Below are 24,698 nucleotides of genomic sequence, written 5' to 3' on the forward strand. Positions count from 1 at the left end.
ATCTTCCCCTCTCCAAACAAAAGTAAAATAAAAAAAAAAACTAAGATTCATTCTTACTAAAAACTATTTCTTAAATTACTCTCTTAAAGGAAGAAATATCACTAATAATTCTTCCATTCTGATCAAGGTGGTTTTTACTCATAATCCCTTTATGAACCACAGAAAACGTCGGCCGGGTCGCAACAACTAGTGGAGTACTGATCTCTACAAGATCGAGCAATTATAAATTTCGACTCCTAGAATTGTTCACTTTGAACGGGGTAGGTCATCAATACGAGTTTTTTTTAATATGAAAGGTATTTTATCAATGAGACTTGAAGTTCGTATTTGTATTCACCTTTTCAAACTATTTGTGAATTTCAACTATTTGTGAATTATTCACCTTTTCAAACTATTAGTGAATACAAATGTATTCACTATTTGTATTCATTTAATAATTTAATGTTTTAAGAAATTTGAAACGGGTCCGAAAATTGGTTTTATTAATGGATTAAGTTATCCAGTTTCCAACTATATAATGTACCATGATAAGTTTGCAGTTATTTTAGATCTCCATGTATTTCCGTAAAGCCCCATTCATAATGAAATTTTACCAATACCGGGATTTAGCTATCGCTAATTTTAGCCAATCAGATTTTTCATAGAATTTTTGATTGGCTATAAATTCTACATAACTTATCGACTCAAATTATCCCTAGCTAAATCTCGGTATCAGTAAAAATTTCATTGTGAATGGGCCTTAAGCAATTTTTTTTTCATTTGCAGAGACCACATTATGGATTGTATATCGTTGGGTCGACCTTTTCTGGTTTTGGTTGCAAAGTCAGCGATTTAGACATGTGTCTGATAATACCTCCAATATTTGAGAGTTTTAACTACAAGTTTAGCATAATAGAAGTTTTACGTGGTATCAAATATGCTCTTGACCGGATGCCAGGTATTCTTTAATTTTGTCATATAATTTATGTTATTCTTGTTCTTTCTCATGCTTTTTTCTTTTTGATGCTATTTTCATAAGGTAATTCTGTGTCTTATGTTTCTTTTTCTTTTTGATGTTTTTTCTTTTTGATGTTATTTCTTTTGGTGTTAAATATGCTCTTGACAAGATGCCAGGTAGTTTGTCATTTTTTAAAATCTGTTCGATGTTATTTCTTTTTTTTGTTCTCTTGTTCTTTTTTCCTTTTCATGTTATTTTCATAAATAAAATATTCCTTTTGTATCAAATATGCTCTTGGCTGGATGCCAGGTATTCCTTTCTTTTTTTTCATTCTATTTCCTGTTATTCTTTTTTCATTCTCTTGTTCATTTTCATGTTATTTTTATAAAATGAAATGCTCATTTGGTATCAAATATGGTCTTGGCCAGATGTTAGATATTCTTTCATGTTTCTCATTCTATTTCAAGCTATTTTTTTGTCCTCTTGTTTTTTTTTCATGCAATTTTCATGACGTGGAATATTCTTTTCAAATATTCTTCTCATGAAAATATTCTTTTTTCATATTATATCCTTCTCTTTCATTATATTTATATTTCTTTTTTATTTGTTTTTGACTGATTTAGGTTTTTCTATAATCAAAATCTTGTATTTAGTCTAGTTATAGAACCTTTTTGTTGCTACTGATAAAATTTGATTTGGAAACGGAAACGGAACCAAGTTTTGCTGGTGGAGTAGGAGAAGATTGAAGGGGAGATTTGCATAAAATTCGAAATTAAAGTGTTATAATTGTGCGTGTTTTACATTCAGAATATTAATCTAATTTTATTCTACAGGTGAAATTGCTGTAGTGTCTTATTTAGAGGCTTAACTGGAAAGTAGGGTAGGACAAGATTAGGCGTGGTCTTAGGTCCTCCTGTGCTTCCAAAGCTACCTCCAGGGGTAGACGTCGACAAAGAAGCTCCACTCTTCCTGACATCCACAACACCTTTTCACTCACATTGTAGGATTACAGGACGCAAATATTTTGAACTAAAACAGGGTGGGGAACGTGGTTCATCAGTCTCACAGTGATCAGAGGCAACACTATAGCATTGCCTATAGTAAAGGCCATAAGGCTGCAATGTTTTATTATTTATTTATTTTTTCCAGAGGCGCTTCATATGGAAGGGGTGGTCGTATAAACTTCGTAGGAGGCTTATTCGATTGGAAAGCGAATTCAGCTCTAGTGCCCTTTTTAAGAGTCAAAAGGGATCGGAGGGCAACTAGCCCTTATTCCTCAAATGCATCCGATAATAATTTTCAGATACTAATTTTGTTAAAAATGGTTCAAAGATCAGGTAACAAAAACTCCGGGGTCGACAAAGCCCCGCAGGCCCCGGGGACAGGCTTTGTAAGTTATGCCATGGGGGTATATATGATTCTTATGGAAGGGATGCTCGTATAAACTTCAAAGTGGGCTCATTTGATTGGAAATTGAAAGTTTTAGTTCACTTTTTAAGAGTTATAAAAGATCGCAGGGCAACTAACCCCCAGCCCACGCCCTTTTCCCCCAAATCCACCCGACATTTTTTTTTAAACAGTCATTTTTTTAAGATAGTTCAAACTTCAGATAAAAAAAACTGCGGGTCGACACAACCCCCCCAGAGCCTGGGGCTGAGTGTTTTAAGTTATGCCTCAGGGGCGTATATGGTTTCAGTAAGGGGTGGTCGTATAAACTTCAGAGGTAGCTCATTTGATTGGAAGTTGAAAGTTCTAGTTACCTTTTTATGAGTCAAAAGTGATCACAGGGTCTCTACCCCCCCCCCCACCTCCTCCCAGCCTTATTTTCCCCAAATGCGTCCAATCAAAATTTGTATCTGGCCATTATGTTCAAAATTGACCAAAGGTCATATAACAAAAACTCTAGGGATAACACAGCCCCCCAGAATCCGGGGACAAGTGTCGTAAAGCTTGCCCCGGAGAAATAAGGTTTCTATGGAAGGGATGGTTGTATTAACTTCAGAGGGAGCTCATTTGATTGTAAATCAGGAATTCTAGTGTTCTTTTTAAGAGTTAAAAGTGATCGGAGGGCGACTAGCCCCCCCCCTCCCTCCAAGGCCCTTTTCCCCAATTGTATCCAATCAAAATTTTGAGTAATTTTGTTTCAAAATAGCTTAAAGATCAAATAACAAAAACTCCTGGGCCGATACAAACCTCCCAGAGCCCGGGGGAGTGTTATAAGTTATGCCCCGGGGGCATATAAGGTTTTATGTAAGAGGTGGTCGTATAAACTTCAGAAATGGCTCATTTAATAGGAAATTTAAAGTCCTAGTTACCTTTTTAAAATTAATCAAAAGTGATTGGAGGGCATCTACCCCCCCCCCCCCCACACACACACACAAACACTCTTTTCTTCAAATGTATCTGATCAAAAATTTTTAGATAGCCATTTTGTTTAAAATAGTCCGACAATCAGATGACAAAAACTTCGGGGTCAACATTACCTTACCAAAGCCCAGCGGAAGGGTTGCAACTTATGCCCCAGGAGAATATAAGGTTTTGTGGAAGAAGTGGTCGTATGAACTTCGGAGGGGACTCAAATGAAAGTACTAGTTTAATTTTTAAGAGTCAAAACTGATCCGATGGCAACTAGCCTCCCCTCACCAACCCTAAGGCCAAAGCTCCAGTGTTCTTCGTAACTTCGGAGGGAACTCATTTGATTGGAAATCGGAAGCCTATAGTGCTCTTTTTAAGATTCAGAAGTGATGGGAGGGCAACTAGCCCCCGCCCCCTCATGCCCTTTTTTCCCCAAATGTATCCGATAAAAATGTTAAAAATAGTTCAAAGATCAGATAACAGAAACCCCGGAGTCGACACAACTCCCCAGGGGCAGGCGTTGTAATTTACGCCCTGGGGGCATATATGGTTCTTATGGAAGGTGTGCTCATATAAGCTTTAGAGGGGCTCATTTTTAGAATAGTCCAAATATCACATAACCCCGATCCCCACCCCCACTCAAAAACTAATTAGTGATATCTTATTCCAAAACTGAAGGGAGCTGACCCCTGGCCCTTCCTGCCTGATCCGACCCCCTCCCCCCAAAAAGCTTATTAATGATATTTTATTCAAAAAATTATGCGAAATCACCCCTGGCCCTCCATGGCCACCTCCCACCTTCCCCCACAAAAAAAAACAACAACAAATTATTAACGATGTTTTATTCCAAAACTTATTGGAGCTGACCCCTGGTCCTCCATGGCCCGATACCCCAACCCCCCCCCGCCCCCCCCCCCCCCCCCCCCCCCCCCCCCCCCCCCCCCCCGCCCAAGAAAAAAACAACTTAGTAACGATATTTTATTCCAAGTCATGGAAATTCAGTTTAATGTTATTAGTTCTCTCCAAAAGTGTTCGAGACACCTATATTCTTCACTACAAGCAAGAATTTGGCTGCTGCCCGTTTCCCTAACGATAAAATCATAAGACCTACTGCGTATTTGGCGCTTTACTAAAACGAATTATATTACAAATATTTCCCTTTGTACTTATTACAACATTGAAAATAAAATTAAAATTGTAGTGAAACCAGACCAGGATTTACCAATTGGCCCATTAGGCCATGTGATTTGAGCCAGTTTTGGGGATTTTCCAGAAAATCTTGCAAAAACAGAGCAGCAAAACCGCTTGGGCCTAGAAGCGTCAAAGCTTTAAATTCAGCCCTGAGTGTAACAAAATCTTGAGCTGGCGAGCTTTCAGCAAGTAATATCATTATATATCAAATATTCAGTTTAATTTTATTAGTTCTTGCCAAAGCTGTTGATTTATTTTGGAATAAAAAATTATTTTGAAATAGGGAACTGAAAAACTTGAAACTTGGTAATCTAAAATGAACAGAAATTAATTATAAAAAACTCAAAAAAATAAGCTTTTTAAAGAAAATTAAAGGTCATATTAAACTTAAGATCAGAATAAATAGAAACCTACAATAACTTAAACTCAAAACGACCAGAAATTACTATTAAGGAATAAATGAAACCCAAAACGAACAGAAATTAAATGAACAATCATAGCAAAAAACATACAACAGGTACTAACATAAATGAATAAATAAATCTTAAAACGGGTAAAGCTAACCACCATTATCAGAAACTAGGTCTACGAGTCTCAAGTGTGAGCCATCATGGAATTTTGATTTCTTGGCAAAAGTAAGCGTAAATTTTCTAACTTATCTGCCAATTCTTCAAAATTTGTTTTTTTAGTAGTGTGGGTGAATTAATACAAAATTTCTGGAGATAAACTCTTAGTGGCGTCTTGAGGTTCATCCAACTAATGCATGTTGAGGTAGATTACTCGCAGTAATAGAAATAGTAACTCTGAAGCAATTATAAACTAATGAAATAAATGTTGTGTTTAGATACCACGTTTCCAAGAAGTATATTTCTCTGATGAAAATACTTGATGTTACTTTTAGAGATAAAAAAAAGAAGAAACATCAGAATTATTTCATTTCTAATTGCTCTTGACTCCAAATGCACAATAAGTAAACGAATTTAAACATGTTATGACTACACCTCACTGTCTTTTTTTTTTCGAGGTGACGAATCAGAATAGTGAGAATTTAGGTTTTTCTAATAACCGGAATTGAATACATTTTTGTGATTCTGGGAATAATTTCACCGCGCAATCCAGTCTTTTGCAAAAAAAGTAAAATATTGCTTTTTTTGTGATTCAAATAAAGCTGAAATTTGAACCCTTTATAACTAGAAAATAGCATATGTATGTAGCGATTCGCATGCCGCAGAGCTACTTAATTAGCCGCCTTAACATAATACGGGCTAGTTAAAAAAAAATTGCAAAAAGATGGCCATCGCTTTCGAACACTTCGTTTCGTGATTTGTTTTGTTCAAAAAAAAATCATCTGCAGCTTGGACATTTTATCTTTAGCTAATTCCTAATCTAAACTACATGGTCTGTTTATATTTATTGTATTTGGAACATATTTCTTATATTTTATTTACTTAGTTATGAATTGTGTATATCGAACAATTTTCAAACGTTATAAGCTTACATAAAAAAAAAAAAATACCAAAAAAACAGATTAAATTAGCTCCAAAGACAGACTGAGGAAAGCGAGCTTTCTATCTAGAGAGAGCTGGCTTTGCGAATTTCTATCTAGAGAAAGAGAGCAATATCTAACGCGCCATTCATTACTTAATGCTAAATACCAATTTAATTGTATTTTTTACTTGTTCTCTTCAAAAGTAGTAGCTTTTCAAGCATAGTATCTCCAAGCATATTCCGTTTTGGGGTACAAATTTCTCCGGGTGCAAATGAAGGAACTATGCAGTTAAATTTTCTGAAGATTTTCATTGCTCTTGCGTAGTTTTTTAGCATTGTTAGTTCTTTTCACCTATCAACCACATATGAAAGAACCTCCACCTTCTATTTTTATCGCGTTCACGATTCACTGAATTGTTTGTGGTAGTTTCTTTGTCACTATTGTCAAAGTATTCATCATTAGAAAAGTAGATATCCCTGTCATTACTGTCAGCCTCGTTAACAGCTTTCGGGTCTTCAAAATGTCTTAAGTTTGAAATAAGAATGACTTGGGACTCGCAACAACATAATCTTTGGCATGAAAAAGTCCCTCGTTCAGGATAGTAGGAACTCCTTTCTCCAGACCCACAAGAAGAGCATATACCAGTGGCTGGCAAAACCTCGCTAAATATAGCTTTTCAAGCTTCTTTTCAAAAGATCAAATTGTACGGTAAATTGTATCAAAGTAGCACTTTTATTTTCTCTGAAAGGTATACATATCAATCGCTAATGCCTCCATGACTTTTATGTATTCTTCTAGAAAATCTACGTCGCGAGAACCAAACCTACATTTCTGTAAAGCATCACAAACATCATGAAGCTTCTCTTTTTTTGTGACAATCCATCAAACGTTTGGCACTGTCATATTTTGGTTTCAACCAAGCTATCACAGGCCTGATGAGCTGTCTATCATATACCTCTTAGACAGCTTTTGTGCTCTTGTTAACAGTGTCCCAGAGAGTAGCACACTTGGAAAAAGCGGTGTATACTGCCGCTTATATGCAACATTATTCAAGGCTTTATCAACATCTGGGGATGCAAGCAAATTGAGTGCATGGCTGACACATCTGAAATGAGGAGGAAGTTGGAAATACTCGAAGCATTCTTGCTCAATCCGATTACTAAGAATCTCTCCAACATTTAAAAACGAGAATAAGTCATTTTGACCTGATTCATCTTCATTGTCATCGCCACTTGTCCCCAAAAAAATCGTCCCCCAAAAAATCTGAGTTTAAATTTTTAGTATACCCCCTTCCTGAAATAAATTACTGGATATGTGCCTGCAAGCAATTATCATGGGAATTCTATCTTTTGCGTATACAAAAAAGCTATTCCATCATGGAACTCCCTCTTTGTTTTCTTTATTTTTATATTTGCCACCTCAACGGTTTTATGAAGAAAATAGATAAATTAAATCAAATAAATGCCAGAAATAAAGCTTTTAAGTTCTATTCTTTCCTTTTTTCAGGTTTTGGTCTTATATTGTTTTTTCGCCTCTGTTAGTTGTTTTTGTTTTTTCTTTATGTTTTGTACTGTTCCGTACGCCGAAGATAGATTAGTGAAGGTATTTTTCTATTCGCTGTGTATTTTTGTCGTTATTTCGTTTTATTTATTCTCACAGTAATTTATTCTTTTTTTAGTGCTCTGATTCTGCTAATTCAGCTAATATGATTTTTTTTTCTTGCAGATAGATACGAGAAAATTGAATTGATTGACAAAGCAAAAGTGCCTATTTTAAAGTTTTGTGATCGAGAGTCTGGAGTTTATGTCGATTTAAGTATCAACTGTGATGTAGGCCTTAGGAATACACACCTTTTGCACTCCTATGCCAGAGGTAAGACCTTTTTGTTAAACCATATTTGGTGATTCGAACCTCCTTTTTATCCTCGCCTAAGGACTGTTCTCATGTAATTCTAGGGAGACTAGAAGTGAAAGGCTTTGAAATTTATGTAAATTACAACTAGTCAACTAGTAAATTTCGACTAGTCAAGTTCATGTAAATTTAAACTAGTCAACTAGTAAATTTCAACTAGTCAAATTTATGTAAATTTCCACTAGTCAGAGTAGACAAGAAATGTTACAGGCGTTCATATAAGATACTGCGTTTATTAGGATTTTTTGAAATTACTTGGGGTTTGTTGTTAAATTTCCTTTGCAAACATTGAAATTGTTAGGATTTTGTTGTTAGTTTGTCCTTTATTGGGAGTTCGTGAAGCTGCTAGTGCCACCAATTGGCGATAGGGGGCATGTGTCCCCTATATTTTTGCCCCCCCCCTTGCTTTGAAAGCCGACGTTTATTGGGGGTTTGCATTCATTGAGAATGCCTATTGTGGGTATATTCATTAAGAAAATTGAAAAATCTCAAATGTGCCCCTCCCCCCTAGATTTTGGAAAATATGTTTTTCACACCCCTATAAATTTTGTGAATTGACTTAATTGTAAGCTGCTAATTCTTTAAAGAAACTTTATTTCCTACCAAAATTGGAATAAGAACAATTGTTCCAGCTCGATTGTCCTACAACTTATCATGAATTAGACCTATTACCGAATATTGAGGCCCGCCTTTTGCAGTGATTCCTAAAACCCTAATGGTACTACTCAGGGGGTCAAAAATAGAGCTTCAAGGGAGAGCTGTATTTCTATTCGGGTAGTCCACTATCCTACTTCTAAGATTTGTTTACCTGTAGTTCTCTGTTCCAGGTCAATACGGCAAACACCTAGGAACATAATACGGATTGCGCGCAAGAGGTGATACTTCCCAGTGGGTACTTGAACAATAGTTTGGTGATTCGCTGTATCCTCTTTTTATTTATTTTATTCAATTCAGGAGAAAGCCATAGGCTTGTCGCAATAAATTTTGAATCATATACTGAAGGATGTCATTCTTCCCGAAGGATATCATCTGTTCCCGAAAACCCATCGGTTGATGACTTTAAAAGAAAATTTAACAGACAGATCTCTAGGGAGAAAACGTCCGTAAATGGTTAAATAGAAACATATCAGGCCTTAAGTTTTTTGAGTCTGATGCCATAAATCTTGTCATGAAAAAAACCCAAGAGTGTAGAGAATTATAAATAAAATTCTGCAAAGCAGGTTAGGTGCAAACAAAGTCCATAACTATGCGGACACTTGTCTCCATAAGGAACCTCCAGTACCCATATTTGCAAATCTTGTTGAACAATTTTGCTTAAAAAAAAGAAATTATTATGGGAAAATAAATTACTAGGTCATTCTTGAGTGCCCACTCCCCAATTGGGGAGTAAAACTCCCCAATCAAAAGATTGATAATTTAGTTGCATGGAGAATAGGTGCCATCATCAGTAAAGGGCTTATAGTTGCCATAAGTAAATGTCAAATGCAACCCAGCTTAAATAAACCCTTCAGTAAATTTAAAAACAACGATAAAGTTCCTTCTGAGCCATTGCTGGCGCATAGGGCGTCGGGTCGACGTTTCAGTTGCTGTATGTCTTTACAGGGACAAGAAGCAAGCTTGTCGCCCAACCTTGCTGCAGCGGGGATTGAACCCTGGTGCTCTGTATTGGCAAGCAGAGCATTATAGTCCTAGTATTATCGACTAAGGGAATAGGATGAGAAACCAATTAAGTGGATTAGGCTCTATTAAAGTAGACAGCAGTGGATTTAGGCGAAGGGATTAATTCCCCGGTTTAGATGCATTTCACTTATGGATTTTTTCTTACATTTGTCAAAGTATTTCGAACAAAAGAAGACGTTTTCAAAGTTCTTGCCTACGATTCTGTCGTACTAGAGAAACTAATCAAAATTCTAGGCAATCTGTCAACCAACCCTTCGCTCCCCCCCCCCCCTCCCCAACTCCCAGCAGAATCCTTGATTCACCAATGACGTGTGGTTAAAGTTTTCTGTTAGAAGTTTTGATTCCTTAGAAGTTCCCGCCGAAATATTTTTTCTGAAATTACTGTTGGCTCATTCACATGTACTATTGTTGCGTACTATAGTGTGTATCTAAGCTTACCGTACTGGAGCGATTGTAGAGCAACAGCGGAATAAAAGCGTATGTTAAACTTAATGTATATTTTCGGTGCTTTGATGCAACGTATCTGAAAGTAGAGTCACTTTTAAAATGGTGCAGCCCATGAAGAGATGTTTTTATCCTGTTTTATGATGTGCCAAAAGTCTAAGGGATAAGTGGCGTCGAATAGCATCTTTCCGAAATAAGACCCGAAATGTAATCTCCGAGTCTTAGAAAACTAATTAACTACGCTTCTTATATGGACACAATAAAAATGAAAATAAAGGTACTTGATTTAACTAATAATTTATGTCTTAGAATTAAGAATAATTCGGTGGCAATTATTTTCCTGAACATTTAGATACAAAGTAGATTCGCCTGTTTTAAAACATCATTTTGTAATTAACTTCTAGCACTCTTAGTTGCAAAAATGGGAATGAGTTATATATCTGGTGTTGAAACATTCTGTTTAAACACATTATTTTTGCAAGCTCCCAGAACATTTGACTGCAAAAATTTAGGGGTATATTTCATGCTCAAAGATTATGTCGCAACTTCTAGAACTGTTAATCAAGTATCTGGCAGAAACTGGAATTGCGGAATTCAAGGGGATTTTCAGACTTACTTGGGAAGTAGTTTAACCTTCACAAGTTGGTATTTAATTTCTAAAAATGTAGGGAATATTCATCCAGTTTCTTTCCACCATCGGCAATAATTGCCAATATTCCTATGTTGAAATTTAGCTGTAAATGTAAGCTGTTAAATAGAATATTATTTTCTTAAACCTTTTGTTTCTCTCAATTCTATGTTTAAGTCAGGATTTAAGCTACCTGTAAGCCTATGCGCTGCTACCCAACCTCTTGCCTGCTCAGATAGACTAATTTATACACATACATCATTACTTTAACAGTGGCCTGTAGTTGGCTAGTATACAGTACTAATATACTAATAACTCACTACAGTACCAAGCCATCCAAGGCTAACAGAGTTGCGCGCGCTCTTCTCCATCCTAATCAGTTCAAAGCTTCCCTCTTTACACCCTCCCAAAAAGTTTAAATATCTTTTAAATCCTTTCTTACGATTTCCTCTCACCCCATTCACTACGAACATAACGTGTAATTATAATAATAGTAATAATAATTGTTTTTACTATTAACTAGAAACATAAAAATGATACACCGTGGAGTACAAATAAAAAGAAACAACAAAATAATTACCCTTGCCTAGATATAGACAACGATTCACACAGTTGATCTGACAAAACTGTGATTTGGATCTAGAGAATAATGAAAAGCTATCAACCGTACCGATGCAGCGATACTTGAGTGAGATATCCCGTAGCTGCCGGTAATCGTTCGATTACGAGCCCACAATAAAATTCATAGCAATAACTTCGCCTACTTGTAAAAAAAAAAAAACACTTTAAATCATTTTTGTATCCAGATCACTACCACGTTTTAAAGGCGGGTCAGCACAGCACGGTTATAGAGAGCCTTAGCTCTTATGAGTGTTCCTTGAGAAATGCACCTTTCAATGTTCTATCCAAATGTACCAATTGCTACATCATTAAATTGCACTTGAGTCCTTAAACTCACCCCTCTAAACGTTTATTTTTGTTATCTTTCAGCATTATCAAAAGTTCATGGATGGATTTGTAGCACAAATAAGGCAAATTGTTGTACAATAATGGTATAACGGTTATCTGCCGTTTTTTTTTCAGTAAATTATCGAGCAAAAACTTTACGTACTTTTGTATAAAAAAAAAAGCATAAAAAACTACGAAACATTTTTATGCTTCTCCATAAAAAGGCACCAAAGACAGTGCATGTTGGATCATTTCTTCCTCTTCATCCGTGTTATATGAAGTGCGTAGAATATTTGCCATTCTTTTATTCTCTGAATGACTTGATCTGATGAATGTTTTTTCTTTCAGTAGATTGGCGTGTACGGCCGCTTGCTGTGATTGTGAAGCTCTGGGCCAAGTTTCAGGGCATTAATGATGCCAGATCTACAACATTATCAAGTTATGCGTTAAGTTTAATGGTTATTCACTATCTACAATGTAAGTTTTACAATGTCGGATTTTCGCTTATAGTTTAAATGTTTATATAGTATAGGTGGGAATTTGTTATTAGACCACTATAAAGCAAAGCTCTGGCAGAAAAGGTTGTCGAGCCAAAATGACTAAGCGATATTGCTATGTAAGTTCTAGCTAACAAAATTGCTAGCAAAAAATTTTGGGAAAAGGGGACTTTTGAATATGTGTAAAAAGAAAAGTATCAGCAGTAAATTTATGTAATGTATAAACAGTAGGCCTAAGATTAGACATAATTTTGTCGTCGAGAGAAATGAATTTTCATGTTGAATTGGTTATGATTCAGAACAGAAACAAACGGAATTTTCGTCCAGGGAATCGACCAGAATTTGATTGTAACTTAAAGCTGTGTCTCAAAGTTTTGTTTTTTGTAGATTTTGTAATTTTTCCGTGAAGTAGAAGATAACCAAATTATTTTGAAAATTTTCTAGTAAAGATATAAAATTATACTTGATAGAAGATTAATATTGGAAGAATACTTAGAAAGAAATAATCTTTTAAAAAGGATTCCGCGTAAGAGGGTTTTAAATCATCAATACTATTATTTTTATTTTTATTGATCTGTGTTAAGGAAGGAGTTGAGTGTTAATTTAGTGGTAGCAGGGTACATGATGTTATAGTTATGCCTTTTCCTTTTTTTAGGTTAATGTATTTTTATTATTATTATTATTTTGTGGATTTGTTTGATTATTTCTCCTCCATATCATACCAGGACATTTGAAGGGGAAGTGGTCATGTTAAGTATTTATTAATAATGAATATTAAATAGCTAAATTTAAATTTAATTCATGTTAATGCCTTCTTTTCTTAAACCCGTTCACATTGAGAATTTGTCAATTCCTTGCTAAATGACGTCATGAGCTTAGCTCTTCGAATTCCGCGTTTCAGGGCCTTCTTTGATCATTCTCATTGGTGTCATTTTTAGTGCCCTAATCTTATTTCTAAAACTGAGCATTCTATTAGTTCTGAGAAAATCCTGAGTATGCCCAGTGTAAGGATAACAAAAGCAGCATATTTAGAAGCTCTGAGGATCCCAAAGAGTGATACGTATTCATCTCAAATAAAGAAGATATTGGATGATTGTGAATTTTCAGAGCTATGGAATGGTGGGCTAGGGATTGGATTAAACGAAGGAGAAGTTGCAGGTAGGGTCAGGGAGAGGTTAAGGGACCATGAGATACAGGTGTGGCATGCGCGAGTGAATGAGACCCGGTCACTGGAGTTATATGCAATGGCTAAGGAACAGTGGGGGGAAGAATAGTATTTTACGGCGGGGCTTCAAAAGAGGCAGTTAAAGTGTATTATTTGTGTTAGGTCAGATGGGTTGCCAGTAGGTGAGAGAAGGAAGGATCTGGTAGAGGTTAGGCAAGTTTTTGGTCCTTACTTCTGTCCCATGTGCGGGAAAGAGGAAGATTTGGTTCATTTTCTGGGGAAGTGTAGTGAATAAATAGATTTAAGAAAAGAATTGTTTTGGGTTGAGATTTGGGAGAGAGATGAGATAACAAATTTGTTAGCAAGGAAAGATACGGGAGGTATAAAGAGACTCGGTTCCTGGCGATGGGTATAGAACATAGAGAAAGGTTTTTTGAAGTTTAGGGATGAGGGTGATAGTTCACCGGCCTAGATTATACTTTTGTGCCAATTTAAGTTTGTATGAAAGTGTCTTTGTTTTTGTAACCACGGCCCTTTGGGCTTTTGTGTCACTAAATTCTATTCTTTTCTTCCAAGCTTTCTCAACTGCAAAATCAGCATCCTGTCTTTTGTCGATTGCTCTTTTTACATCTTCATTGCAACCCCAGGCTTTCAAATAATGCATTGACAGAAACTGTCCACTCTTCATCCTCATTTATTCATTTATTCCTAATTTTAGTGACATAGTCATCTTAATATTAGTTTTCAAAATCTATCCATGAGTTCCGATATAGCCTCTATCCATATCCATAATCCATCCATAGCCGCTTAAAATGTATTTATTTCATGTTACTTATAATATCAAAATACTGTTCCAAAGCTTAAAAAAGACAAGAACCTCAGTTACCCTGTTAGTTAGTATTACAAATAGTATATCAAGTCACATAGTAAGGGTGATGAACCTTTAGTCTTGCTTTGTTGTTATTTTCTTCTTGTAGAAGAAAATGATTTTCTTCTTTTCTTTTTTTAGTTTGAGTTTTTCACTTTGATTTCTTCTCCATTGACTCGCAGCACGAACTTAATTTGTAAGGGTGAGTCTTTAAGCAAAAACTAGGCTGCAAAGAGATCATTTTTTCTTTATTGGGGGTGGGGGAATGCGACCTTTTCTGGGGTCGAGAGAAAAATTCGTAAAAAAAAAAAAAAAAAATTGGCTAACATGGAAAATGTAGGGAGGGGGGGGTGGATTTACAAATTTTGGAATTTAACAAAGGACGATGGGGGAGGAGTAAGGCACTGGCCCAAATTATTAATACATTATTTGTTGACTTATGAGTTGTTATGGTTATAAAAAGCTTTTGTCTTGTTTTACCTAATCTGCATACATAAATGGGCACAGGTCCGACCGTTGAAAGGTAGGGAGGATGGGGTCAGGGGGTTTTAAGAAGAGGGGCCAAAAATATGAAAAAAATGGATGTCCTTGCCATAATTTTTCGATACCCTCCCCCTCGCTTTTCTGTTCAAGTCTTTACGTTCTTCTCATGGGAATTTAAAGCGACATTTTGCAAAAGTATTGAATAATTCTCTTTTATTCAGGTGGTACGTCCCCGCGAGTGTTGCCTTGTCTACAACAGATGTATGATCGGAATTTTCATCCAAATGTGGCATTGGGTCGATTAAAACCTCTAACCGAATATGAGCTGAACAGGTTCTGTTCAAAGAACCAAGAATCAATTGGTGATCTCTTTTTAGGATTTCTAGACTACTATGCAAATAGGTTTAAGTAAGTTTGTTCCTTTTGTCCATCATTGCTTTTTATTACGTTTTAATCAGCCCTTTAGTCTGTTTTGGGTGTTATGATTTATACTGTCTTCAAACCATTCTTCAGTTCTTAGGAGGGAAAAATAAATCTGGAAGTTTTAGTTTCTCTTGTAATTTCTGTGATCTGAAGAACAGGATTGTTTCAGAAAATATGAAATTATTGATTTAATATTCAAAATGGTGAACGAATGCTACTCATAGCTAAATACAGATTTGATAACGTCAGTTATGTTTATATCTTGAGTTTGTATAAACATGCCGTGTTTGTAATCCAAGGGAAGTATTACACACTTGTTTGCCTATTGGCTTCCCTGCTTAGAAGAAAAAGATCATATTTATTAATTTCAAATCAAAGCTCTTTTAAAATTTTATTATAGATAGCCTCTCTTTAAGCCAACGCTAAATTTTCAAGTAATTATCTTTGTCGTAATTGTTAAAAACGCAATGTGTCAACATTTGTGGTGACCATTTTTTCTTCTTTTTTTAACAAGCTAGTCAGCAGAATAAATTATCAACTACCGAAGAGCGTGGCCGTGGCGATTCAAAAGGTATTATGTCGATCGCTTTGTCCATTTCACGATCCGTTTTCACATATCTTATTTAGGTGTCGGGATGAGTCGTTTTAATTTTTCCAGAATGTGTTTGTGTCACTTTTTCTATATTGAAGAAACAGATGTAATTTTGGGCCTTTTGTACCAAAATTTTGCCTGTCTTATTCCGAAGGCCTGTTAAAAGCCTATTAAAACTCATATTCCCCTTTTCTGTCTCTCAAATAAAATTTTTGTTGTGTAGCAAACTGCCTTTTGATACAAACATTTAAAAAGGGATTTTTTTTAAAGGGGGTGGGGGGGGGGGGAGGTTTAATGGTAGAAACAAAATTGTGGATAATTTGAATAAGAAATGCCCAGAAATTTGAGAAAGAAATAGCATTTCGGACTTCCCCTGGGTAGGTCCCTGTTTCGAATTACCACCGGCGAGTGTAATTGTTTTTTTTTTAAGTTTTTTATAACTGAGGTTTAACCAGTGCTTCCGTCAAAACCGACTGTGATAGGGCTTACCATTTCTCCAAAAAGTTGAATTATAGGAGGTACATGCGTAGAGGAGAGATTTTCCTTATGAAGAAGAGCTTAATAAGATGCTGTACCTCTCTTTGGAATGGTCTCCCAAGAAGATGTATCCCAAAAACCAGTCTGTTAGTTCCCTTAAAAGGAAGTTCAACAGACACAGTTCTGGGGTAAAAACTTAGATAAATGGCTGACTAGTACCATACCAGACCCTTAATTTTTAGCGGCCTAGAGCCATCACAATAGTCATTGTTTTCTTTTTAAGTTTTCTTATTCTTCTTATAATTTATAAAAATTGATGTGGAAAAGATTGGTATAAGGTAACTGGCGTAAATTCGCCTCCTTTTTTCATTTCTGAAAAAATTGTTGAAGCAGTCAAGTGGATAGTTCGAGGATAAATTTATGGACTCTCTTATTGTCCATGACTTTTGGACTCAAACTTGATGCTTGCAATTATTTGGTCCAAGCATGGGTCCAAACAACGATTATTTGGGGTCATGCTTGCAATTATTTATGATCTATCTTTAGAGAGAAAAAAAAAAAAAAAAAAAAAATAAAGATATAGTCTCTTTATTTAATTTTGTGTAATAAATTTTTAGAATATTTTTTTTTAGTTTTCGGGACCATTGTATGTTCGTTCGCCTGCTTTGGTCCAGTTTGTCCGTTTGGTCCGTTCGTCTGGTTGCAATTATTTGGGATCTATCTTTAAAGGGAAAAACAGAAAAACGATATAGATAGTAACGAAGTCAAAGAGTTCTCGTAGACCAAGCAGTTTTTTCAGCTTTCAGATTTTGGTTTTAGAGTTGTTTCTGCGTCTCAGTTTTTAGTTATTTGTTCCTTTTTTTATATATTGGCTTTTGTTGCAATTTTTGAATTGAAATATTGTGCCGTTTGATTTTTCAGCAATATCATTTAAAGAGCAAACTTTGGTAGTTTTCTTTTTCTTTATTCTTTACAAAACCATAGTTGCTCTCTATGCTGGCTATCGATTTTTTCCAAAAAAAAAAATTTTTTTTTAATGACGGAACAGATAATCTGAATTTTTAGTCTCTTTGTTTAATTTTTTTGTAGTGAATTTTTTAGAATACTTTTTTTTAGTTTTCGGGATCATTGTATGTCCGTTCGCCTTGGTGGTAAAATTCCAGTGAAGGACTTGAATACAGAATGGAACTATGATAATTACTATGGTAGTGAATGGAAATTTATCAGTATCGAAGGTAAGGTCTCAGAAGAATTATATGTGATTCCTTCATTTGTTTAACTAAGGTTGAAGCCCTTCCCCCTCCGTTCCCCTTCTAAGATCAAAAATAGGGAAAATTGCTTGATGTTTGGATAATAATTTAACAATATTTAGGCACAAAGTTTTTTTCTCAAACTTGTAATAGTCTTAGTTTCCATGTCAAACTCCATTTTGATATCTGTAGTAGTTATCTGTAAATTTTATAAATTTATCTGTAAATGAATTAAATTTAATAAATTTATCTGTAAATATCTGTAAATAAATTTGATAGTGATATCTGTAAAAGAATTTAACAATTTATTATTTGTAAGACTTGATAGAAAATTGATTGTAAACATTTTGGATCCTTCTTTTTAGTGAAAAATGGGCCATTTAACCTAGAAAATAATTTTATATTGTTTTTGTTTTTCATTCTACTTTATATTGGCCGATTCTTTTTTTTTATTTTGCCTAAGCTTTGATTGGCTGCAGATTCGCCAATAGGAAGACAGCTGAAGATTTAGGCAAATGTACAGCTTCGTTAGTTTCTTATTTATTTTCGAATGAATACAGACTTTATCTACTTTTATAACTTCATGATTAAGAAGATTACCCAAGTGTTATTTGGGTTTTTATCTCACTAAAGTACATTTGTAATCAGAGGTTTATGACTTTTGCAAAGTAGCCACGATAAATACAGGCTCAATAATTCCTATACTTTAACTAGTTAATCGTGTTCCTACCTTTCATTTGCTATCATAGGGATACCATATTTAATAACTTAGGGTAGGCGTGACACTATGCCTGGGTCAGCAATTTAAAGCGGTGAGATTCATAAAGTCTGGTGTATTTCTCTAATGAGTCCTGATTGATAGTGATCACTCGGGAATAACTCATTGGATTTGAGGTGTTTTTACTTTTGAGCTTACGATGGCTTGTATTTACTAACTGGGTTGGCAGGGTCAAGGCCTCGTTCAAGTGCTTATCTGTCCGAATTACTGAAGTAGGGAAACAGATTTTTTTTCACTAATAATTACATTTTTACACACTATACTGACATTGTTTCTCGTTAATGACCTGGTCCATGCTTATCTGTTTCGTGTTGCCACATTTTTTATTACTTGTTGGTTCGTGACGTCACATGACAGCTCTTTGTAAAGTTCCAGTGCCCCGCTAGCAGTGGAGGAATAAAAAAGAAAAAAGGACATCAGTGCTAGCCAAGCAAAAAAGTGGTTTTCCTTGTTGTTGAAGCCAGGAGACTGTAAGTTTCCTATATGGGTTTTCGATCATGGTCACTCCAATGGTGTACTTTTGTTTCGATCCGGTGTTACTTTTTAAGGGTTTCAGACTATTTTTCCAAACTCCCTTAAATTTCTTACAGAATGACATCTTACTATTAAGACTAATTTCGATAATGGTTACCGTTCCTGAATTGCAACCATAATGAATTTTAAGCTCCAGTATAAGTAATAAAGCGTTTAAAGTTCAAAATATTAAGGCTAAAAATAGAAATATGGAGATGAAAATAAAAATATGAAGTTTGAAAATTTAAGTAATATTATAATTCTGGCTTGGTGAAGGGATAGATCTGAGACTAGTGAATCCAAGTATACATGTCTTGTCCTTTTGTTGTAAGTTACAGCTGCAGGATCAAAAGACCCAAGAATTCTGCTTTAGCTCAAAAAGAATCCACTTTGAAAAAAATAATAACTTTGCTCCTGAGTTGCAGAAAATAATTCTTTTGTCCTTCAATAGAGGAGACATCCTCTTGGGCTCCTAACGATAACGCTTTTAATATTTAACTATAGGATATAATTTATTTGCGCTAAAAGCCCAAAGGGCATGGAAAATAATTAAAACAAACAACTAGTACACGGAAATAACAAAAATTCTAACATAATCCTACAGAAACCTTGCTCCGTGATCCAACGCGAGATGGGAAATCGTGCCAAATTTCTTACACTCATAAAACATTCATCCGCGCACGCTCTCACCAACCACACAAAATCAAAACCCTCTCTACCAAATACTTCAATTCTCCAATCATTCAGTTCTTCACGTTTACACATCAAATGATATACACTTTCATTCAAACCTCCAAACATAAAACAAAAATATTGTGATTCGAGGAATATAAGGATCAGCTCTGGTCTTGGGGTTCATTTTAGCTATTTGGGCTAGTTGAGGAGTTAAAATTATATTTCCGGCTAACACGGCTATCTGATATCTAGTCTGATATACTGATAGTGCTATCATTAAAGGAATTAGGTAAGATGGGGATATTGTTCAAGTTTCATGGCAATCCTTTGTTGTAGAATTCGCTTTTGGGGAGGTATTAAATAAAATTTTGCACCAATTTTTTTCTTTACTGAAAAATCAAATTTGAAGCGAATAAAAATCGCCGTCATCAAAGAGATCATCTCAAACAAACATGTATTGTTTATCTAATGCCCGGTAAGAATTTGTCGCTGTAACTCCTAAAGATGTATGAATTGGCAAATCAAAGCCTTTGCAAAAAACTGTGATCTTTTTGGGGATTTAACATCAGATTATAGGAAAATGACTAGCGCCACTGAAAGTGTTTATTCTAGTGACTTCATTTTCTACAAAAGTAAAAAATTTCAACGAAAATTAAAGAATTAATCTGCAATGTCACGTGATTAAAGCTGAGATTTGTTGGTCGTGAATAATTAGATTTCCTGTGCCAAGGTTCTGTGGAGTGTTGAAGCAATTGTGACCCATGGGTTATAGTTGCGGAGCAACACATGCAACTCATAAGTCGCGGTTAATAAATGTGTATGCTCCCGTATCACGTTTGCATTTACAGGGGTCGTACAAAGGTCCCAAGTCCCTAAAATTCCAAAAGTCCCTAAAACGGTCTCTAAAAAGAAGAATAGTCCCTATAGTCCCTATTTCTGTTCCTCTTTTTTGTCTGTTTTTTTTTTTATTTAGTCCATAATTGCCTAAACCAAAGAAGCCATTAGCCAGTGCCAATGAGTTAGTTTATCTCACCCCACCATCTAGGAGTTACAGCGCGTAGCAGGGGGTTTTATTGCGCCATCTACTTTCAGTTAATTAGTATTGATGTTGCGTAGATAGATAGATAGTTGCATCCAAGGCATCACATCAGTGAGGGCGTTTTGTAGGGTAGGTGGCAAATAGCTGCCGTTGCTGACATTGCCCAGGCTGAATCTTAGTTGCGTTTGATTTAGCAAAACTAAGTTAACTAACAAGTCTACTTTTTTGCTTTTAGAGTTTTATTTGCCATAAGGTTAACTGAGAAAGTTAGTTTGACTTCTTGCCAGAAATGCTTATTAGATATTGAAGAACAAAGATTTTTACTAGTAGTATCATTGCTCACTTTTTAGTCAACTTAGAATCCGTTCGTCAAATAAAACGTTCAAAGTTAACAAAGAAACAAATAAAACTGCAAAATCTACTTATTTGTCTTATTAGTTAACTAGTAAAGTAAATCGAACAGTCTTGTAAAGGGTGGCGAGGTCATTATTGCTATTGGGCCGCCGTGCAAAGATTTTATCTGAAAATACCATTTTTCCATATAAAAATAAATTTTGCTCAAAGAAAGTCTGTCAGAACACAAGTTATTTTGCTTAAAGTGTTGGTAGCTTTTGGAAGTCTGTCAAATTCCGCTACCTGCAGTCAGCAGCTTTGGAACTTTTCTTTACCTGACTCCCCCTCCCTAACACTCAAGTATATAAAATTATATATTTCCCATGAGCTTTTCTGGATATTTATTTTGTCACAGCTGGTTCAGTTTACAGGTACACAGTTTTAAACAAGAGGGATGCTAAACAACCTAAAGTAAATATGGCAATTCTCAAAAGATTTGTAAATCGGTTTTTAATTGGGTCATGATGAATCAATGCCTCTGGATTGTATACCTTCAATAAAATGGAATTATAATCAAATAGTGAGTTTTTAACTTTACTTGCTAATTAAATGAAACACACTCAAGAAATACGCTTAGGTTAGATCTCACGAAACCGGTTTCATAGCATACAAAGACCAGTGACGGGTGATAGAATGCATTGCACTTATAAAAATTTGGGCTATATATTAGCACATTGCGGGGGGGGGGGGGAGGGGAGGGGGGTATGCAAAAAGTGGAGTAGAGTAGTAGCATTGCTACTTGGCAGTTTTCTTGACCTAGTGAAATTTGTTGGCAGATTTTGTCTGAAAATACCAGTGCTTTGACTAGTCCCCGAATTTTTGGGGATTTCCCCAAACATCTGTCTTCTCGAAAAAAATCGGCTCCGAGAAATTCCCCTTTCGTCCAAGGTTGTTAATCCTAGTGATTTATCGCTAGTGACAGTCCACCCCTAGTAACTATCACTTTCACTTAACGACATAATTGTTTCACTACTTTCCAAAGTTCTGTCTCCATTATTTATTACATATAAAAAAGCAGAAATAGATCATTGAATTACTGACCTTTCTTCTTATGCTAGTAAAGGCATAATGTTTAGGTTCTAGGTGTTTAACTAAAAAAACACTTAACACTTGGAAAAAAAACAATGAAATGAAACATTAAATTTACTTTATACTGGGATTTTTTTTTTTTTCTTTTTTTTTTTAAATTTCCAGATACCTCGCTATTCTTCTGTAATATTTAGTGGCCATATACCTAGAAAGAATCGTTTTCTGATTTCAAACTGTCTAAATACTATACCCCCCCCCCCTTCATGTGCAAATATATAGCCTAAATTATACGTATCTCATATATTCTGTTTGTTGTCTTTGTCTTTTCTCTTGCTAAGCTGAAAAAAAAAAACTAACGAAGAAACCGGTTTGTTCTCAAGTTTTACACAGCATAAACTTGAATGAGTGGCGCATAATAAACAAGTACGGCAATACGGCATAATTCAAATTATTTAATTAAAAAACAAGACATAGGTCTCGTGGGCAAAGCCCAAATATGATGTCTCTTAGTCATAATTAGCAAAATAAAGTTGTCTGGTAAAACTTCGTCAGGATAAATAAACTAAGGGATAAAAACACTTGAAATTGAGAATAAATTTGTCTAATAAAAATTCGTCAGGATAAAATAAACTAAAGACTAAAAACACAAGAGATCATTGTAATATTTCACAAAACTTGGCACAAAGCTTTTACTGTAGTGCAAGGTGTTACAGTGGACTGGGGTTAGTTTCGGAACCTTCTCAGGCACTTCCCTGGGGGGACAAGATCTTATAGGGACAAAAGGGGGGGGGGGAAAGAATGATCGGTAGGTGGGATGTTGAAGGAGGGAGGAGCGAAATCTTTGGCATAATTTTTCTCGGCGGGAAGAAAGGGATTCAAGTTTAAATTATTTGAGGTAAAAGGAGTAAGGTAGAGGAAAACCGCCATAAATGATTTGCAGTGATCTCTTCTGAACTCGTTCTATTTTATCAGTTTCATCCTGGGTAAGGGCAAAGTGCCAAACCGGACAAGCATATTCAACTAAGGGGCGGATAAAAGTGTAAAATATTAGTTTCAGCTTGTCCTTGGGAACTCGAAATTTTTTTAGTGTTTTTAGCATTTGGATTGCGCCGTTAGCTTTTTTTACAATTTGTCTTTGTATTCTCCCGCCATGAGAGGTCAGAAGAAATCACCACACCAAGTAAAGTTATTTTATGGCTTATTAGCTCGGAAGCAATAGGAGGTTCGAAAGACGGTTGAGTATTCCGAAGAAAAGAAAGAAAAGAAAGTTCAGCTGCCTCTGAGGTAACTTGGTCAATGAAACCAGCAGCATTGCTCTTCGAATCCTTAGATACGATTTCTGTTAAGGACAAGTCTTCAACGTATTTCCATCTGTCCTCCAGCTCAGCAACAATTTCATTTATCATGAGGAGGAAGCCCAGCGGCCCAATCACAGTTCCTTGTGGAATTCCACAAAAAACTGGCAGAGAAGTGGAAAATTGGTCTTTATACTTCACAGTTTGCTCTCTATTTGTTAAGAAGCTCTTGATGATTTTAATAATAAAGCTGGGTATATTTTTTTCCACCATTTTTTCTAAAAGGATTTTGTGATCAACAAGGTCAAATGCTTTTCTGAAATCAATTGCAATTAAATTTGTCCATTTCCCAGGTTCATCCAGGTGTTTTAAAATAAAATCAATTAAATTAACAAGGTAAGAATTTGTCGAACACTTAGGGATGTTACCAAATTGCTTTCGATCAGTTACTTTCAAAAGATTTTTTTGCGTTGATTTTTCCGTTTGCGTTGATATAGATAGGTTGAGAGATGAATGGGCTCTGATGCGATTGGAAGAAGAACCTCGAGACCTTTGTGGCAAGCGCATTGATACTTATTGGCTTCATCTCCTTACACGTAGCAAGGATAAAAGCTACTCAAATCTGACGAATGTTATATGGTCAACTCTCATCATTTCGCATGGAAGTGCCAGTGTAGAAAGGGGTTTTTCTGAGTAAAAAAATGTGCTTGATCAGCATCAAACGCTGATGCTAGAGAGAATCCTTAATGCTAAATTGACCATTAAAGATGCCCTAAAACCATACTGCGGAAAAGTAGAAGTGTACCCGATATCCTCTGAAATGATATCCTACGCTGAGTCTGGGAGAATGGCTTACGAGAGGTACCTGGAAAGCTTAGCAGCTAGAAAATCCGAAGAGGAAAAAGAAGAAGAGAAAAACAGTACAAAGAAAGAGTGTCTGGCGTTGACCAAGAGGTCTGACAAAGATAAGGAATCCATAGATGCTTTGGAAAAGAAAATGAAGGAAGAGCTTTCCGTTCATGAAAAAATTTCTGACTTCAGGAAGAAGCTGCTAGAAAGCTAGATAGTGCCGTCAACTCAAAAGACCTGGTTGGACTACAAGTTGCCAAAGCTATGCTAGATGGTCTGAAAGTCCAGCACAATAAACATAAAGAGTTGAAAGCTGCCGTGGACAAAGTTAAGTCGACAGTTAGCAAAAGGAAACTGAACCTCATCTCAGATGTGTTAAAAAAAAATCCCCCAGTAGGGACCTTAAGAATTACCGCCACGCCTATTGTTTTCAGTGTTCGTTTTATGTTTTTTATATGTGAACCTTTCTATTTGAAATATTCGCAAGTTACATAAATGATGCTGCATAAATTTTAATGGCGACTTTGTCCAGGTGTAATGTTTACATGTTTTAGTTGGCTGCTAATGACTGTTAAGTATTATCATTGTATGCGTTGTGGCTTTGATCTCATCTAACCGAAGGAAAGCATCTGCTGAGTCATGGCTCAACTTTAAAGCGGGCGTATGGACTTTCTGTTTATTTTTTTACCAAATCTCCCAATACCCGAATTTATATTATCGAATTTATTATTATCTTTAAGCGTCGCGGTGGGCGAGGAGGTGCAGCCGCTTAGTCAATTAAGTTTGACG

The 24,698-nt window shown here is 35.6% G+C and overlaps 1 protein-coding gene across 5 annotated transcripts in view; it reads left to right on the forward strand.

Annotated features, from left to right (window-relative positions):
• Nucleotides 1-24,698, forward strand: part of LOC148951034 (poly(A) RNA polymerase gld-2 homolog A-like) — a 96,174-nt gene that overhangs the window by 66,635 nt on the left and 4,841 nt on the right. For 4 of the 5 annotated variants that reach the window (XM_089090572.1, XM_089090576.1, XM_089090574.1 and 1 more), the window contains exons 5-9: nucleotides 766-937; nucleotides 7,698-7,844; nucleotides 11,932-12,060; nucleotides 14,818-15,004; nucleotides 17,205-17,323. In XM_089090572.1, the coding sequence (XP_088946698.1) occupies nucleotides 766-937; nucleotides 7,698-7,844; nucleotides 11,932-12,060; nucleotides 14,818-15,004; nucleotides 17,205-17,323 (754 nt within the window). The remainder of the gene's footprint in view (nucleotides 1-765; nucleotides 938-7,697; nucleotides 7,845-11,931; nucleotides 12,061-14,817; nucleotides 15,005-17,204; nucleotides 17,324-24,698) is intronic. The other variant, XM_089090575.1, reaches the window with a different exon arrangement.

The sequence above is a fragment of the Artemia sp. Qi Xiang Cuo genome, chromosome 6 (assembly GCF_049724085.1).
Source record: "Artemia sp. Qi Xiang Cuo chromosome 6, ASM4972408v1, whole genome shotgun sequence".
NCBI lineage: Eukaryota > Metazoa > Arthropoda > Branchiopoda > Anostraca > Artemiidae > Artemia > Artemia sp. Qi Xiang Cuo.